Below are 17,398 nucleotides of genomic sequence, written 5' to 3'. Positions count from 1 at the left end.
TGGTATAATTACAATTACTGAACAATCTGCGATTTCCAATTGTCCCGACGAAATTGTGTACCAAGTATCTAATGAACTATTAATATCTTGAACTCATTTATTAGTATATAAAGAAATACATAGGGCTACGTAAAAATGATGATGAAGATAATTAAGGTACGAGTAATGCAAAGCTAGATGAAAGTACAAAGTTAGAGATCAATAATTGGATACATCTACACGAGAATTTTAACCATGTGATTAAAGGCAATCACCATTAACTTCTCGATGTTTGCACCAAAGATTAATCAGTGGTGTTCATACATAATAAAATTAACATTTCAGTTTAGTTTTCTACATTACATTATTGTTAAGAAAAGTAGTACTACTACATGTTATTAATGAGACAGATACTTACGCAACATGCATTGTGTATTTGATGGGCCGAATATTAATTAATGTGCTTTTAGTAAATTAATGGGCTTTAAGTTTTTTCTGGTTTGAGATGAGGCATATATATGATGCACATGCCCAATTAATGAGCCTAATTAGTAGGCTTACAAAAGGATGACCAACAAAGACTTATTACTAATTGCTTCTAGTTTTTAATCAATTCTTTTGTTCAAGTTCAATCATTATGTTTTAATTTAATTTTAAAATAATTAATTAAATTCACTATTCAATTTTAACTTTATACTCCCTCGTCCCTGAAAGTTGGTTTCATTTTTTCATTTCCGTCCGTCCCACAAAATTTGTCACATTTCATTTTTTACTATTTTTTGCAGTGGACCTCATATTCCACTAACTCATTCCTTCTCATATTTTATTATAAAACTAATATATAAAAGTAGGATCCATATTCTACTACCTTTTCCAACTTACTTTTTATTACATTTCTTCAAACCTGTGTCGGATCAAAATGGGACAACAGGATGGAGGGAGTAATTTTTAAAACATTTAAATTGCAGTTTGTTAATTAAGAACTGGTTTATCTACAGATAGGTAAAAAAAACGTTTTATAATTTTAAATATGTAGTATTAAATGTCCATTAGAGTTAATTATATAAAAATGTACTATATGATAATCAAATTAAAAAGAGAACACGGCGGTGGAATTCTAAAATTGCTTGACAAAAATTTGGAATCTTGTTTTTCGCGACAAGTGGAGCGGAGTACCCATCCCCACTATCTGGTCTTCCTAAATTTGCGTAAAATAATTTTTTTGATTAATATAATTTTTCTTATGCTCTGTCCCTCAAAATTCGTTAATATTTGATATGATACTGAGTTTTAAAAATATACTAATAAAAAATGGATTGAAAAAGTGGGTCCACTATCAAAATCATAAAAATGAAAGATGATAAATTTTTAGGAACAAATGAAAATAAAAATAGGTAAAATATTTTCAGGGATGGAAGAAGTATAATCTATTTATACAGTAATTACTACTACTATTGACTGGTACTCCATTCATCCACGTCTTAGTATTAATCAATTTTGTCATTTTTGGCGCGACCTTATAGTTTATCACACTAGTGACACTATCCATTATTGTAAAATGAGGTACTTTAAAATTTTTGGCGCGACCTTATATTGATTTCGTTGTATACACTGAGTGACTGGTAAAGTGGTTGTTTAGAGTGTCCACAGTGGGAGGGCCGCGGCCCTTGGCCCGGGCTTGGGCAGGGCGCGGCCCCCCACTACTGAGCCGAGAGGTGGACGCGGCCTGGGGGGGTGGACGAGCTCTCGAGGCCGAGGCTCTTGGGCACGCGGCTCGGCCCGCCACTGCAAGGGCCGAGAGCCGCGGCCCTTGGCCTCCAATTTTCATTTTTTTTTTAATTTCGAAAATTGTTTTATAAATATTACTTCCTCCCATTTTTTTTTTTATATATATACTTTCCATCCATTTTTCACTTCACACTCATTTTTACACCCTAAATTTTATTCTCTACAATTTTCATACTATAAAAAATGCAAATTAAGGCCAAAATCTAAAACATGTCATAGCATCGGGCCAGGGGCCTCTCCGCCACCCCCGGGACCCCGTTTGGCTAGCGGCAAACAATAATGATTCAAGGCATCCTAACAAGTGTTTTTTAAAAAATTTCGTTGTATAATTTTCCCCTATCTATAATACGACAATAATTTGATTTCAATTCACTCAATTTTAAAGTATGCATTTTTTTAATTATTATATGCATATAATTTTTATTCTAGCTAAATTAAAATATATAAAAAATGTAAGAAAATAATTTTAATTGGTGGCTGACATACTTGGATTTTACATGGTTTTAGAGGGTGGTTTTGTATGAATTGGAGCATATTTCGTCTATTATTAGGCGTGTTTATATCTACTTCTCTATTATGTTGGTATATTGACCATTTTGTTAAGAATGTATAGAAAAAGGTACAAAATATGTGGATGTGCAGCAGCCTTGGTTTGAGACAATATTTACGGGAGATTTTGAAGTCCAATCAGCCCCTAATGCATACCAATCTCTTCGTCTTCGAAAGAGCGCGTGGGTATCTCGCACGCCTCAATCGGAGTTCGGTAGAAGAAGTTATGGCCGTTATACGAACACTGCGCTGTCCAGAAAATCTCACCCGGCCGGGTGAATTATTACCCTATAATTCCACCCGGCCGGGTGGCGTAATTATGCCTGCGAGATTCCAGAGAGTACCAAAGAAGTCCCACCCGGCCGGGTGAATTTCCAGTGGATTAATTCCACCCGGCCGGGTCCGTCAATCTGACGTTTTTCAAAGCAGAAACGCTATTTTTGAAGAGGGGAATAAGAAGGAAGAATTAGGTCAATTCTATTCATTCTCGACAAGCGACAAAACAAATCTCTCTCTTTGTGAAGAACTCTTGGAAGAAGATTGAAGATTCAAGCTTCAATTCTTCCACCAATTGCAATTCGGATCATGATTTCCACTGTTTTTCCTTGTTTCTATTTGTTTTCTACCATGAACATGAGTAGCTAAACATCTTTTATGTAGAATTCTTGGTGAAGATGCATTGATTTATAGTTTTAATCCAATTGACTTCGTTTTTATCTTGCTCTTGCAATTGTTTGAATTATTCTTGTGCTTTTTCCTAACAATTGCTTGATCACCAATTGGGAGTGTAGGGTTTCTTAGAATAATCGGGAGATGAAATATTTAACCTTGAAAGAAGAATTATTCACACCTTAATTCAATAAAACTCGGGAGAGTTGAGGTTTTGAGTGGGATCTTTAATCTAATCGAACTATTAGGAGTTAGGTCTAAGAATTAGAAGGGGACTTCAATTATTACACCTAATCTACGGATTTCTCACCTCGGGAGGGGGTTTAATCTATATTTGTGATTGATTCAACAATTCTGGAGACTTTAAATGGTAAATCGATTTCAATTGGGTTAGGCTATGAGTTGTGCATCGGATCCTTGAATTCTGCATATTTCTTCAACTTTATCTGCAACTTGTTTCTTTGTTCTCTTGTTTAAGTGTTTTATTTTAATCTCTGTTTTTAAATGTTTTTAGTAGTTGTTAGTTTAAAACCAAACTTCTCGATCGTCTGGATAGTAGTTGAAATTGGTTCGTGGTACTTAGGTTTACACTTAATTGTCTCTGTGGGATACGATATACTCTTGCTTGCTGTTTGCTACGATAACCCCGTACACTTGCGGGTATTATTTGGGTAAAATAAAGTTGAGTCAGTGGCACATAGGGCCACCATTGTGGTGGCCAGGTATTCATGGGCAGGACCAAGTTTGTTGGGTGTGCCCAAAAAATGGTGGCTTAGGCATGCCCAAGAGGGCCACCACTGTGGACACTCTTATTAGTACGTATCTAAATTAATGGCGGGGCAATGCATGTGTTGTGTTGACACCCACATTTTTTTTTGTTTTTTCCAAAAAATATTTTAATATTTCAGTACTAAATTTTAAAATATATTACTCCCTCCGTCCGCCAATAAGAGTCCCGTTTTACCATTTTCGGACGTCCGCGAATAGGAGTCCCGGTTGCCCTTTCCATATTTTGATAAATTAAATACCCTTACTCATTCACTTAAATTACAAAAATGGCATACCCAAAAATAATTCAACAATTAATTTTCTCCCCTCCATACTCTATTCTCGATTTACACATCCACTTCCTCACCCTCTCTCTCCCTCATCTCTCACTACCGATTCTGTCTCAATAACCCTAAATCGCCGCCTCCTCCTCTTCTCACCCAAATCGCCTCCTCCTGCGCTCAAATGGAACTACCCACGCCGTCTCTCCTTTCACCATTCCTCCGATTTCCCCAAATCGGGAAATCTATTGGAAGACATCATGGGATGATATCCCAGTGGAGATGGAGTCCGACTTCATGGACCTTCCCTCAGAATCGCCAGATCTGGAGGATCTGGACGCCGATTTGTTGATTGTGCCCGACACACCAGACTATAGTGATTCTGTCTTGGTGGGAGAGCGATTCTGTCTCCACCATTGTCCCTGAATCTCCATTGACGGAGCTCGATCCGTTCCCAACTGTAGTCCCTGAAACTCCGGCCACCAAGCGACGGAGGAGGCGTCCAGTAGAGGAGGAGGAGTGGTTCAAGAGCTTCTTGGTGATGCTCTTGCCTAGCATGGCGGATCTTCTCTGAATTTGTGAGTTTACTGAGAGCCACCCTCTATCTAGGGTTTGGAGGTTCTTAGGTTTGATTGCTTTGGGGTTTTTATGGGCTATGGTTGTCTTGTGTTTGAGCCACCCCCAATTTGGGTTAGGAGGCACTAAATCTGTTGTTTTATGTGTATTGCCATATGATGAAATATTTTATGAGGTTAATGTTGCTGCATTGAGGTTGCTTTGATGGATATGTTGGTGTTGCCTTGTGGATATGATTTTGTGGTGCTTGATTTGTGTCTGTCTCTGCAATATGGTGAAGTATGCAATGTTTAGCCACCCCCAATTTGGGTTAGGAGGCATTAAATCTGTTGTTTGATGTGTAATGCCATATGCTGAAATATTTTCAGAGGGTAATGTTGCTGCATTGAGGTTGCTTTGATGGATGTGTTGGTGTTGTCTTGTGGATTGATAAATATTTAGCCACCCCTTTAGAGGTTTGGAGGCTGTTCCTGCCCCATGATGAAGCTTTTCTGAGGGCTTGGTTGGGGTTATTTTGATGGTAATGTTGGTGCTGCTTGTGATTTGATTTGGTGGTGCTTGGTTCTGTTGGTGTTGCCTTGTGGATTGATTTGGTGGTGCTTGGTTCTGTTGGTGTTGCCTTGTGGATTGATTTGGTGGTGCTTGATTTGTGTATCTATGCAATATGGTGAATTATGCAATGTTCAGCCACCCTTTAGAGGTTTGGAGGCTATTCCTGCTCTATGATGAAGCTTTTCTGAGGGCTTGGTATTAAACATCAGTGAATATGTGCATTACATGTTCTTTGCACTATTTCTACATACAAAACACAAAAAAATCAGCACCTACTACCCAAAAATATAAGGCCTGATTTCCAAAACACATCATTGCATCCCCCTATCTATTTAGAACCCAAAAGCAGTAGACAAAGGTTCAATGTCATATGCACCACCTGCATTGTTCTCTGGTAGCTGTAAGTACTCTAGCACATCTCTCACAAGCTTCTCATCCACATCCAATGCATTAGGCAGCCCCTCTGTTCTTTCCAACCTGTCTTTGTTAATGTGAGGGACTTTGTAGTTGTTCCCACCCCTGAATATCAGAATTTGAGTAAGGCAAGCCTGCAATGAGAGGAAAACCTTGTTTAGGGTCTGTGGTGATAGCTCTTCATAAGAGCTATACACATTTCCCAACAATTCATCAACAGTAGAGCATGGTTTCTCATGCTGCAGTGTTTGAATAGCCCGGAAAAAGCCAAGGTCTAGTATGTTGGTGTCAGGTGAATTGGCTGGTTGACAAATCAGTTGGATTTTAAATCCATCTGAATTTGCTACATCCTCAAATTCAGGATCCACACTATTTATGTGGGGTGTGGCATTGTCTTGCTGGATGAAAATTTCTTTGCTTGCCCAATCTGGCCACTTGGCCTTAATAGCTGGTACAATCTGTAAACCAAAAGTAAATATTCCTAGATGATGATCTTTATATAAACAGGTAAGATCTGATAGGTTGGGAAAAGTAGCATACCTTGTGGACTAGGCAGTCCCTCATCACATTCTTATTGACTGCTGGAATTGGTTTAGTCTCAAGTGTGCCTCTAGGCCTATTCTTTGATTTTCTTTTTGCTGGTACCACTTCAGTGAAAGGAAAAATACCCAACTTTCCATCAAATTTGGTCTGGCCATCCGGGCCAAATACTGGTCTACATACTGCACACATGAACATCACTTTGGTGATAAACCTCATTGACTTGCATGCCCTACATGGCTCATCTTCATCCGGCAATAGGTAGTACCTGTCTGTTGTCTTGGTCATAAAGAACCATTTTTCATCTATGTGGACTATATTGTGCATGCTTTGAAACTGAACTCTACCAGCAGATATGGTAGGTAGAAGTTGACTAAGACACCATTTCAACCTAGCTAACTTGTTCACTTCAATCAATGCAGATTTTATAGCATTTGTATGTGGCTTGAGTTTGTCCTGCTTAATCCACCTTTAACCTTTTCCTTCCCTGTGTGGGGTTTCCCCCTTTTTCATTCCGGGGTTTTTTTTTTGCTTTTCCAATCCTAAAAACTTTTCACCCATGCCAAACTCCCCCACTTCCCCGTCTTTTCCCCTTTTTTGAGCACTCCATCGGCATGCAAGGAGGGAAATTTCACCACCCCAAATTTTTCCCCCTTTCCGGGTTAATGTAACCCGCCCCGACCCCTCCTCCATTGATGACTTTTTAAAAGGGAAAAGGTAATGTTAAATGTTTGGGTTTTTTTTTTTGGGAGGTTGGTGGAGGTTGTGTTAAAAGCGGGCCCTTTTTAATGTATTTATAGGGGCAAATTTAAATTTAGGGCAAATTTTAGTTCAAATTTTCCTCTAAAATGTTTAAAAGGGAAACAATTTTTTTTAATCCCTCCTTGTAATCCCAAGGTTTCTCATATGTGAAATGGAAGGGGGCCCTTTTTTTGTTAATCCATCTTATTTTCGGTTTTCAAAAATTTAAATTAAAAAATAAAAAAATCTAAAACTAAAAATAATTAAATTTAAAAAATTAAAAAAAAAACAACTCGTCCCAAAAAAAAAAAAAGAATAAGCTTTGTAATCAACAAATACTTTAAAGGGCCCCCAAAATTTCCCCTTTCAATTTTTTTTATTTAAATTTTAAATCTTTTTAAAACCCCCGCCGTTGGTGAATGGGACTCTTTTTGCCCGGGCGGGGGGACTAAGCTTTTTTACTCCTCCTTTCCCTAAAACCCGTCCTTGGTTCCATTTTGCCCAAAAAATTTTTCCCCCAATTTTAAAAAATTTTTTGGGAAAGGGGCCCCCATTTCCATCTTTATTCCTTTTTTATTAAAATAAAACTTTTAAAAAAAGGGCCAAAATCCCTTTAAACCTTTTAATTTAAACCCCTTTTACATTTTAAAAATTGGTCAAACGGGCGAATTTTGTGGAGGTAGTAATATAGTTCTATGTTGTAGTTTAATGCCATGATTAATTACACTTATTTTTATTTTTTTTGTTATAAGAAATTTAATATCAAGAATTATAATAAAAATATGATTTTTCAAATTTTATTATTTTTTTCATTGGTTAATTTTATTTTATTTTAAAAAAAAACTTTAGAAAATCACTATTAAATGTCTAACTCTGCCACTCATCTCGATAATATGACATTCAATTCACATTATGTAATAGATGAAGTTCATTTTACTCCAGTTGACAAAAAAATTTTTAATTCCAATTTTTTGTTGGAGATTCAAGTCATCATAGAAATAATATTACTAGTATATAAGAACTATTATACTATATTGATTCTATTCAAAAAAGAAAAAATTGAAATTAAGGAGATAACAAATGTGGGGGACTAAAATTAATGATTCAACCTGTTTTTGGATCATAATTTTTTGGGATAAGGGGGCCCCAAAAATGCAATTTTATTGATGAAACAAACCCAATTTTTACAGCATTGAACAAACAAATGTTCAATAACTATAAAGAAAACCTTGATCAGGCAACATCAACAAGAGGGGAGGACATCAGTAGTTGTAGACTGCAAAATGGCGACATAGCATCGTAGATAATTTTTTGGGAAAAGGGGGAAGTGGCACCCTTTCATTTGGGATGAAATGAATCCCAGAAATAGTATTCATCTCTGTTGCTGCACGGCGTGTTTCCCCTCAACACAGTGCCCTATGAACCCTTTCCGGGACCCCCTGCAACATGGTTTTCCGACCACCGTTATATTGCCGAGGGAGGGGTTGTCCGGTTTTCACTGACGTACAGGAATCTCCCCGGGGGGAGGTTCAAGTTTTTTTTAAATTTTCCCGAGTTTCTGTTGAAGATGTCCACGGCCGCTTTTCCTCCACGCACCCTGTCAATGGCGAGACAGGGTACTTGGCCTTTCGGCTGCGGAATGCCCCCCAATTTTCCGAGTCCGTTCACGGCACTTTCCTCCCTCCGTTCTTGTATAGCCTCTGCAATATTTATTCAATCAAAAGTACTTTAATTATTTTTTCTCTTTATTTCTCTTACTTTAAAAAGCCCCAAAAAAAAACTATATTATATATCCGTTACTTTACTAGTTATGCTTTAAAAATTCGTGTTATTTTAAAAGAAAAAAAATGAGAAGAGGGGAAAAGTGAACGGGACAAGAAGGTGCTTAGAGTAGGGGGGGAAAGGGAGAGAAGCAAACGTTTGGGAGAGTATTTAGGGTGGAGGCGTAGTTTTTGGGGGAGATAGTTCCCAAAGTCGTTGTTGCCCTTTCCCCCACGTAGTATGTACAGTTGCTAAGATGTTGCAAGCTTAATTTTCTGTCCCCAAAAAAGGCCAATCCCCAACTAGGGCCCCCCGGATTCGACATTTTTTTTCCGCTCATAGTCAACACTTTCCCCCTTACAAAACAAACAACCATTCAAACCAATTAGTAGACAAAAAAAAAGGGAAATTTGAAAAATTAAAAGTGAAAAGTGAGAGAGGGAGAGGGTTTTTCCCCGGATTCATCGAGAATTCCTGCTCCCCCTCGAGCCAAAGTTGACGCCGTGGATTCTGTCCCTATCTTCAGCATTGGCGTATAAAGGGGTCTGTTTATCTCCAGTAGTTCACCTGTTATATGTTAACGAAGATGACTTATTTCTAAAATGACTGTTCCAACGAAACTGACTCACTATTTCTAAAATAAAAATATACTAGTATTTTGTATTTATTATCGAGTAGAAAATGAGGCATAAAGAAAAGGATGGTTTAATAATGTCCCAAAGGGGAAATCTGCGGTTTTTTGGGCCCGTTGGTGAATCTCCCGGGTTGGGGGCCCGGGGAAATCAATGCCGAAAGGGGAGAATTGACCTTGGCGGTTGTGTTGAGGAAATTTTTAATTGCCATTGTCGACCAATAAATTTCCCCAAAATGAAGAAACAATGAATTTTGGTGATGCATTGACAACGCCACCAAATTGGAAAATTACAAGATTTAGTAGCAGAAAATAGTGTACATTTCTAATTATAGAATGAGGATGAAAGGGTTATGATTGTGTGGCGAAAAATAGATGAGGAGGGCTTTTTTAAAATAGGCTACTACTGATGATTAGTTGAGTTATAAAAGGAGGTTTTTCCCCGTGACCACGGTTTCCCTATGGATTACCCTCCGCTCCATAAAAATAAAGACGTTTTTTTTCTAAGCAAATTTGGGAAAAAGCTTAGCAAGGGAAAAAAAATAAAAAAAAAAAAGAGAAGGTAATTGGAAAAAAAGGGAGAAAGAAAAAATTTCAGAAAAAAGGTTTTTTTTTTACTAAAAAAATTTAATTTTTTGCTTTTTAACGTACCAAAAAAAAAAATTAAATTTCTCAAAAAAATAAAAGGAGAGGGAACTGTCCAATAAAAAAATATTTTGTGTGAATTGTGGTTGATAATGCAAGGTGAAATATTATTCCAAATCGGGATAGACATATTTGGATTGGGTGGCAATACCAAAAAGGAGAGGTAGGTATTTCAAGTTTTGGGAGGGGGGATAAAATATTTATTTTTGTTATTTGTGAAATTTTGGAATTTTCGACATCATCAAAAAATAATATGCTAAGGTTCATAATTGGAAATTTTGTGTTGAGCACTTCAGCTACAATTTACACTTAGGAGGATAAAACACCAATGTTGCTCAAAATTTTTATGGATTCCATAGGAGTAGTGATTTATCTATTAGGTATGTAATTTTAAATTTAAAAAATTTAATTTTTAATTTCCCCCTCTTTACCGGATATTCCCCCCGCTCCATAAGATTTAAAAATTTTCTTTTTGGGGAAAATTTCATAAGAGGAAATCATTTTATTTTTTTTTTCAAAATTTATTCTCACTTACTTTACTTTTTTTTACTTTATTCTCTCTTCATTTTCTACCTTTTTCATTTTCTTCTTTATTCTTCTTTTTTTAAACTCACTTTATACAAATTTCTTAAAAAGACCAAAAAAATATCTTACCCTTTTTGGAATAGAGGAAGCACTTAGTAATCAAATTTTCCGTAATTAATCGACATATCATCCATAATTTTTTTTTGAAAATTTTTGAAAATTTAATTTGTTCTCAAACAAAAAAAAATAAATATTATAGGTCCTGCTCATTAAAAAAAAGCTAAAGAAAAAAAAAAATCAGTCCCATTCTCCTGCCCCCACCACCACCATTGATCAATTTTACTTTAAACTACTTCTTTTGTAGGGAAAAAAAATATTTACAATTAAATGACTAGGGGAAAAAAGTTGATTTATCATCTTAATTTTTATATTATTTTAATAGAAATGTCGAGAGTGTTAAAAAAATGAATAAAATGGTTCATAATCTTTTTTACGCTTAAAAGTATAAAATTTTTTGTTTTTGCCACTGCAAAAAATATATTCCCTTAAAGTATACCTTATCAATCCAACCCCTAAGTAAAAAATTAAACAATGATATCTTTTTAGTTGGATTAAAAAAAAAATAGAGTGCCTGAGATTAATTTTAAAAAAAATTTTACTAGTAACTATAATAATGTCGGCTGGATGAAGTGGTGCCATGCTTCACTATAATTTAGTTTTGACTGTTAGTAAAAATTTTTAAAAAAATTAATGTTAATTTTTTTATTATTCTTAAATTTCAAGTTCGATGCAAAACCATTATATACTTAATTAATCATATATAAGCACATTGATAAAATAATGGGGGGGTAAGGCTTAGTTTGATATTACTGATGATTTAATTTGGGTAATGAATCAAGAGAAGGATACACTAGCGTGTGTACACGTGTAATTTGGGTGACTTTACCATAATTGGAAAATAATACATACCAGCAATATTGTAGCATATCACAAAATAGATTTTGAATAAGGGTGTGCAATCACGGGTTCTTTTTGATTTTTGTCAGTGTGAGTTTCTTGTCTGTATTTTTTTATTCTTACTTTAATCATTGATCGAATTCAATTTTGCAAGATTTCAACTTTATAATTTTAGTTTAAATGTCACACTCTATGACTCATATAATCCAATTATTAAAGCCAAAAACTAAAATCCAAATACGACTGGTAAGAAAAAATTCCCAATTCAAAACCCGGGAAAGGCATACGAACAAATCTATAAGCAGAACAATTTTATTCTGCTAACGAGATATGAAATTTATCACACGACAACCATACAATAGTTACTCAAAATCTGCCATGTTGTGGAAGAGATATAACCCATCAACGGAAAATGATCAGGGCCCCAAAGGCAAGGAATGGAGGTGGTGAAAATGATAGTAATATAAAAGGGTTTTTAAAACCAAGAACCCCAATCTAACCAATTGATATTTGTCCTTATTGAAATGACCTTTGCTAGTTTCATATATTCTTAAAGGGTGTTTCATAGAGGAGAATACCGCCTAAATATGAGAATCTGTACATATGGTATGATTTTATCTATAAATGGGAAGGATAATTTACAATTAATGTAAATCATTCTAATTTAGTCCCTAATCTTGGTGTATCTTTTGATATCTTCCAACACCCCCTCAAGTTAAACAAGGGATCACCCATTTTTAACCCCTAATACTTAAAAGGGCTTCCAACCCAAAAAAATTTAAGTTTTCGCCCGGTTTTTAAACAAACAAATGGAAGGTCCAAAATTCAGCCCCTTTTCTCCGGGAAGGGGGCCTCTTCAACTCCCGTCGATCATGTTGCACGGGTTTTTCAGATATGTTTTGGGCCCTTGTTGTCACAAAGAGCTGTCTCTTTGAATCAAGCCTAATTTCGCATCAACTTCTTCACCCATAGGATTTTGGGGCAACCCATTTTTGATTCCCAAAACCCTTCGCACAAAGGGCTACTACCTTTTGTTTTTTTTTTAATCCGAGATTTCCACCCAGGGTAAGATATCCCCAATGATCTTCATCATTTTTCCCCATTGATCTGGAACCCTGCCCTAATTTCCCCATGGTTTTCAAACAAACCCATGCCCCGAGTCCCTTCGTAACGCACAATTCTCAAAGCCGTTTCCCAGTTGATCGACTTGAGGCTTATGCATAAAATAACTTTTCCCCCCCTAAGGCAATATCTGGTCAAAAGATGGATAAAGATAAGCTTACCCCCCGGGGCGTTGATATCTCGTTTGGTGCGAGTTGGGCTCCTTCATCTAGTCGAAGACCAGGGTTTTGCATCATGGACTCCAGTTAAACCAACCCCCTTTTTCCAAAAGATAAAAACTACTTCCGGGCTTAAAAACCCCTTTCTTGGATCGCATCATTAATGGAAAAATACTCTAAGAGACCCAAACCCTTCATCTCAAACCGAAAAAAGATTTTTCCCTTTACAGTTATCCCCCCCGTATCCCCAAGAAGGATCATATCACCCAAAAGATAATGAGACACGTGACCCCCTTTTTTTCTTCGAAAAGAGATGACCCAATTACCGTTGGTATCCATATTTCTTCATTATTTGAAACCTCCCAAACCATGCCCCGGAGTTTGTTTCAAACCATAAAGAGTCCCCCCCCTTTCCCCTCTCCCGCCAATTTCCCCCATCAAACCCCGGTGGAGCCTCCGTTTGGTTTAGTGAGTTCCCCATGCGAAGACATTAGTCCCCAAAACCCGATGGCCCGTTCTTTGTTGGGGAAAGAGAAAAGCACACGATAGTACCATTTTGGCCCCGTAAAGGTCTGAATAATCGACTCCATGGGTTTTTGGATAGCCCCCACAAACCCTCCCCTTTGGCCCCCAAATTTGAACCATCTGTTCCTCTTGTCTGAATCCCCCGGGCATCCTCTAGTCTGCCCCGGGGCGACACACTTCCCCCGTTCGTTTTTTCATTAGTGCCTTTCTTTCTACGAGATTTCCCCAATGTTTGATTTTATTGCTTTTTCCCGGGGTTTGGGAAATTTTCCCCTCCATCATATGAGGCCCCGGAACCCCCTGCTATCCCCCGAAAATTTTGTTTTTGCTACGCCCCCGAATACCCGTTTCTTTTCGAGATAGTTCCGGGGCCCCTTTTGGGGGGCGCCCCTTGTGGTTCGAAAGGGAGATGTATTGTCCGTATCTCCATCAATCGCAGCGCTCTACCTTCCCCAGGTTAACGGCTTGGGAATACGTCTTCACCGGTTGAACCCCGATATACCGGAGGAGGACTATCGGAAAGGCGAGGGGGAGGCCCCCCTGGCAAGCAGCTCGCGCTCCTCCGTTGGTTCCGCCAAGGTTGGTGGTGACACAAACCAACTTGAGGTCCCTCGTCCATTAATATTTCCCTCCCCCGACCACAAAGGGTTGGTGTGTAATACTCCCCTCAAAAAGGAACATAGTGGTTAATATCTTCCTGAGGAGGATCAAAGCACCTATCCCCCTTTTTTGGGATTCCATCCCCCAAAAAAAACACATTTTATGGCGGGGAAAATTTTTCTTTCTGTTTTGGAACAGGGACAACCAACCCCCAAAAAATTTTAAGAGGAAGGGTAAGTGGTTGGGTACTTTGGCTGGAAGATAAAAGTTGAAAAGGGAGTTTTCATGTTTAAAATTTTTTTGGAAACGTTAACAAATACGATTGCAAAACTCCGAAAAAAATTTTGGAACATTAAATCAAAAAACAAAAGGGTAATTTCCAAAATGATCCTTTTTTTCCTTTTCCCCACTCCTTTTTGTTGGGGGGTATAGGGCAAGAGGTTTGGTGAACTAACCCTTTATCCACAAAAAAATTTACTTTTCGTTTTAAAACCCCCTCCCTTTTCCCGCCCTAAGAATTTTAATGGTTTCCAAATTTGAGTTTGAACCGTTTGTAAAAAAGGACAAATTTTTGTACACCCGTTTTGAAAAAAATATCCCCCGTCATTCTCGAACAATCATCCACAAACAATAAAAAAAATTTAAAACCATGATCACCGAACTGAGGGGCCCGACACAAAAAGTACCAAAAAAAAAGACTCTTAACTCGAGTTTCAGGTTTAAACGAAATTTTCCCTTGGGGGAAAAAACAAGATTCGCAATCAAAGTTCTTAAAAAGAGAAAACTTAGAAAAAATAATTTAAAATAACCATGAGAGGGGACCATAACGCCATGCCCAAAACCAAGCCAGCGATCCGGAGCCAATTTGACTCCCGGGGGAGGCATCCTCAAATGGTAGAGGCCTTGACGCCGACCCCAATTTTTCCTTCCCCCCAAACCCCCAATACGGAAATTAGATATTTGTAGGCTAAATTTTAAATTTTTCGTCCGGACTAATGACATCAACTTGGAGATAATTTGGGAACATAGAGACAATTTGACAATTTTAGTGGGGAGAAATTCAATTGTTCCACTACCCTCTACCCATGTTAATTTCCCCCCCCAAAACCAAGACTTTTCATTTTTTAAAAAATCCAAAAAACCTCCATCAGAGTCATAACCGCCCCACAATAAAAATCCACCTCATCTTTTTCCCCACATTCTACATTACATGCAATAGGCAATTTTGCAAGATTTCAAATCTAGGGGACAAATGCATTATCACATAATATGGGGGCATTTTTTAAATACTCAAACATGGGGGCGATTGGAGCTGGGGTTTAATATGTAGTTTATCCAAAAAAGAGGGGGGCGGGAAAAATTTTAAATGGGGGGGTTTTCAATCCCACCATTACCTCCCGGGGAAAAACCCCCCGCTTTCTCCTCCCCCCTCCCCCGGGGGGCCCCCGCCCCCTTCTTCGCTCCCCGCCCGCCGCCGCCGCGGGAGCCCGCCGGGGGCCCCTCCCCGGGGTTTATTCCCACCGGCTTCCTCCCCCGATGGCCCGTGCCCTTCCCTTTTTAGTTTTATCCCCCCATTGGAATCCCCAATTTGAAGTAGGTTTCCTTGGGAGTTTATTCATCCCGAAAGGAGCACCACAACTGGGTTTTTTTTGGGTTGTTGGGCCCCCCGCGGCGGGTTTTTGGTGGCGGGGGGGGTTGGGGCCGCGGGGGGGGGCTTGGGATGGGCGCGGGGTCAATCCGGGGGCCCCCCTCCGCGGGGGCTTTTTCCCGGCGGGGCGCCCTGGGTTGCGCATATTTTTGTGGTATAGCCTCCCCTTTTACCCCCATTGCGACGTCCATGGGGGTGTGGGCCTTTAGGATATCCCTTTGACTCCTTCAGAGAATTAATGGGCCAAAAAATTTTTATTCCGCGTGTATTGATGATTTTGTCCGCCACTCCCCTTGTCGCCGGGGGATGGTTTTTTTCGCATCATCGATCTCCACCCATACTCCCTCCCCGGGGGTTCTCCCGATGTTTCCGATCCATGTCCCTTGACAAAACGACCTTCTCCCCAGGTCGATATGATATGCATCCGCGTCTTTTATACGTAAAAAATATCCCCCTTTCGACTTTGGGAGCAAATCTCCGCGGGTTGATCTCCATTTGTCAACGATCCGGGGAAAAAACCACCAAATCGGTCTCTTCCCCCCCGTTTTACCCGTGCTTGGGGGGCCCCCACCCCGTGAGGCCTCGACGCCCGTCCCATCCAATGGAACCGCTAAGTCGAGCCCATAAAGGATAATTTCTCCCATTTAGTTTGAATGCTACCGTCACATTCTTGTTGGTTTTGAGTCTGATATCGTCGGGTTTAACATCATCTTCATCCCCTGACATTTTGCAGGTTCGGTTGTCCGTCGCCTTCTGGTCGGGACAAGGTATTGGCGATGATGAACTATTTTCTGAGCCTCTGAATCTCCTGCTCTGAAGCCATGTTTGCTATTGTTTCATATATTCATTCAAAGTGTGTTTCATAGAGAGGAGAATACACGCCTAAATAGGCTGAGAATCATGTACATATGGTATGATTTACCCTAGCTATAAATCAGGAAGAGATAATTTACAATTAATGTGAGATCATTCTAATTTAGTCCCTAATCTTGGTGTATCTTCCGTGATATCTTCCAACATGACCAATAAGAATACATATTCCCCCCGTCCTAAGATAAGTGACCACAATATATATTAGTTTTAAATGATATGTGAGTAGAATTAGTTAGTGGAATGTGGGGTCTCTTTACCATTTATGGTAATTATGAACCGGAACTCTTATTCGTGGACGAACAAAAATAAAAAAACGAGACTCTTATTCGTGGACGGAGGAAGTAATATGTTGTACATGCATATATTGGCACAACCCCTGCTGTGCACAGAAGGCCGGGATCCTTGCCCAGGCAGATCATTTGCATCTACATTCTTGTTTTTTATTGATTTTAGATGAGTTTTTGTGGTATTACATTTTCTTATTGTTCTTATTAATGCTTATGCTTTTGTACTCTCATTTGCCATTATTTAACTCGTATTCTCTTCGTCTTAGGTAAGGTAATTAATTCTTTTTATTCGTATTATGATGATTATTTTTCTACTTTTAGAATAAGTTATCTCTCAGTTCTCTTCATTAAAATATTTAATATTAATATTTTTTTCTCTATTTTATTTCACTAAATAAACTCGTCTAAAATTATGTGTCACTAAAAAATGTGATTATTGAGGGAGGGAATAGTACTTAGTTTTAGCTCAAGTATTTTATATAATTATAAATTTAAAATGATACTCCCTTCATCCCAGATAATTTGGGACACTTTGACCCGGCACGGGTTTTAAGAAATCTAATGGAAAGTGAGTTGAAAAAGTTGGTGGGATGTGGGTCTGATGCACTATTTATTAGCACTAAAATACTTGCAAGTATACAAGGTAGATCTAGTATAGCCAAAGGTCAGTATCGGAATATTGAACACATGGAATAAGATTGCAACTGTCTATCATATACTAAGCGTCATATACTATTTAGAGACACGAGATTTTTGGATTGATTAATTAAATTAGATAAAAAGAAATAAACAAATAACGGAAAATATAA

General features: G+C 38.2%; 1 protein-coding gene across 1 annotated transcript; it reads right to left on the bottom strand.

Annotated features, from left to right (window-relative positions):
- Positions 1-5,494: 5,494 nt before the first annotated feature.
- LOC125188284 lies at positions 5,495-6,404 on the bottom strand. Its single transcript, XM_048085057.1, has 2 exons — positions 6,117-6,404; positions 5,495-6,034 (listed from the first exon to the last, which is right to left on the bottom strand). Exons 1-2 carry the CDS (start codon positions 6,402-6,404, stop codon positions 5,495-5,497), a joined length of 828 nt encoding a protein of 275 aa, XP_047941014.1.
- Positions 6,405-17,398: the final 10,994 nt, after the last annotated feature.

Source organism: Salvia hispanica, chromosome 5 (assembly GCF_023119035.1).
Source record: "Salvia hispanica cultivar TCC Black 2014 chromosome 5, UniMelb_Shisp_WGS_1.0, whole genome shotgun sequence".
In the NCBI taxonomy this organism is placed as follows: Eukaryota; Viridiplantae; Streptophyta; class Magnoliopsida; order Lamiales; family Lamiaceae; genus Salvia; species Salvia hispanica.
Note: the sequence above shows the minus strand (reverse complement) of the source record. Positions and strands in the feature narration are given on the sequence as shown.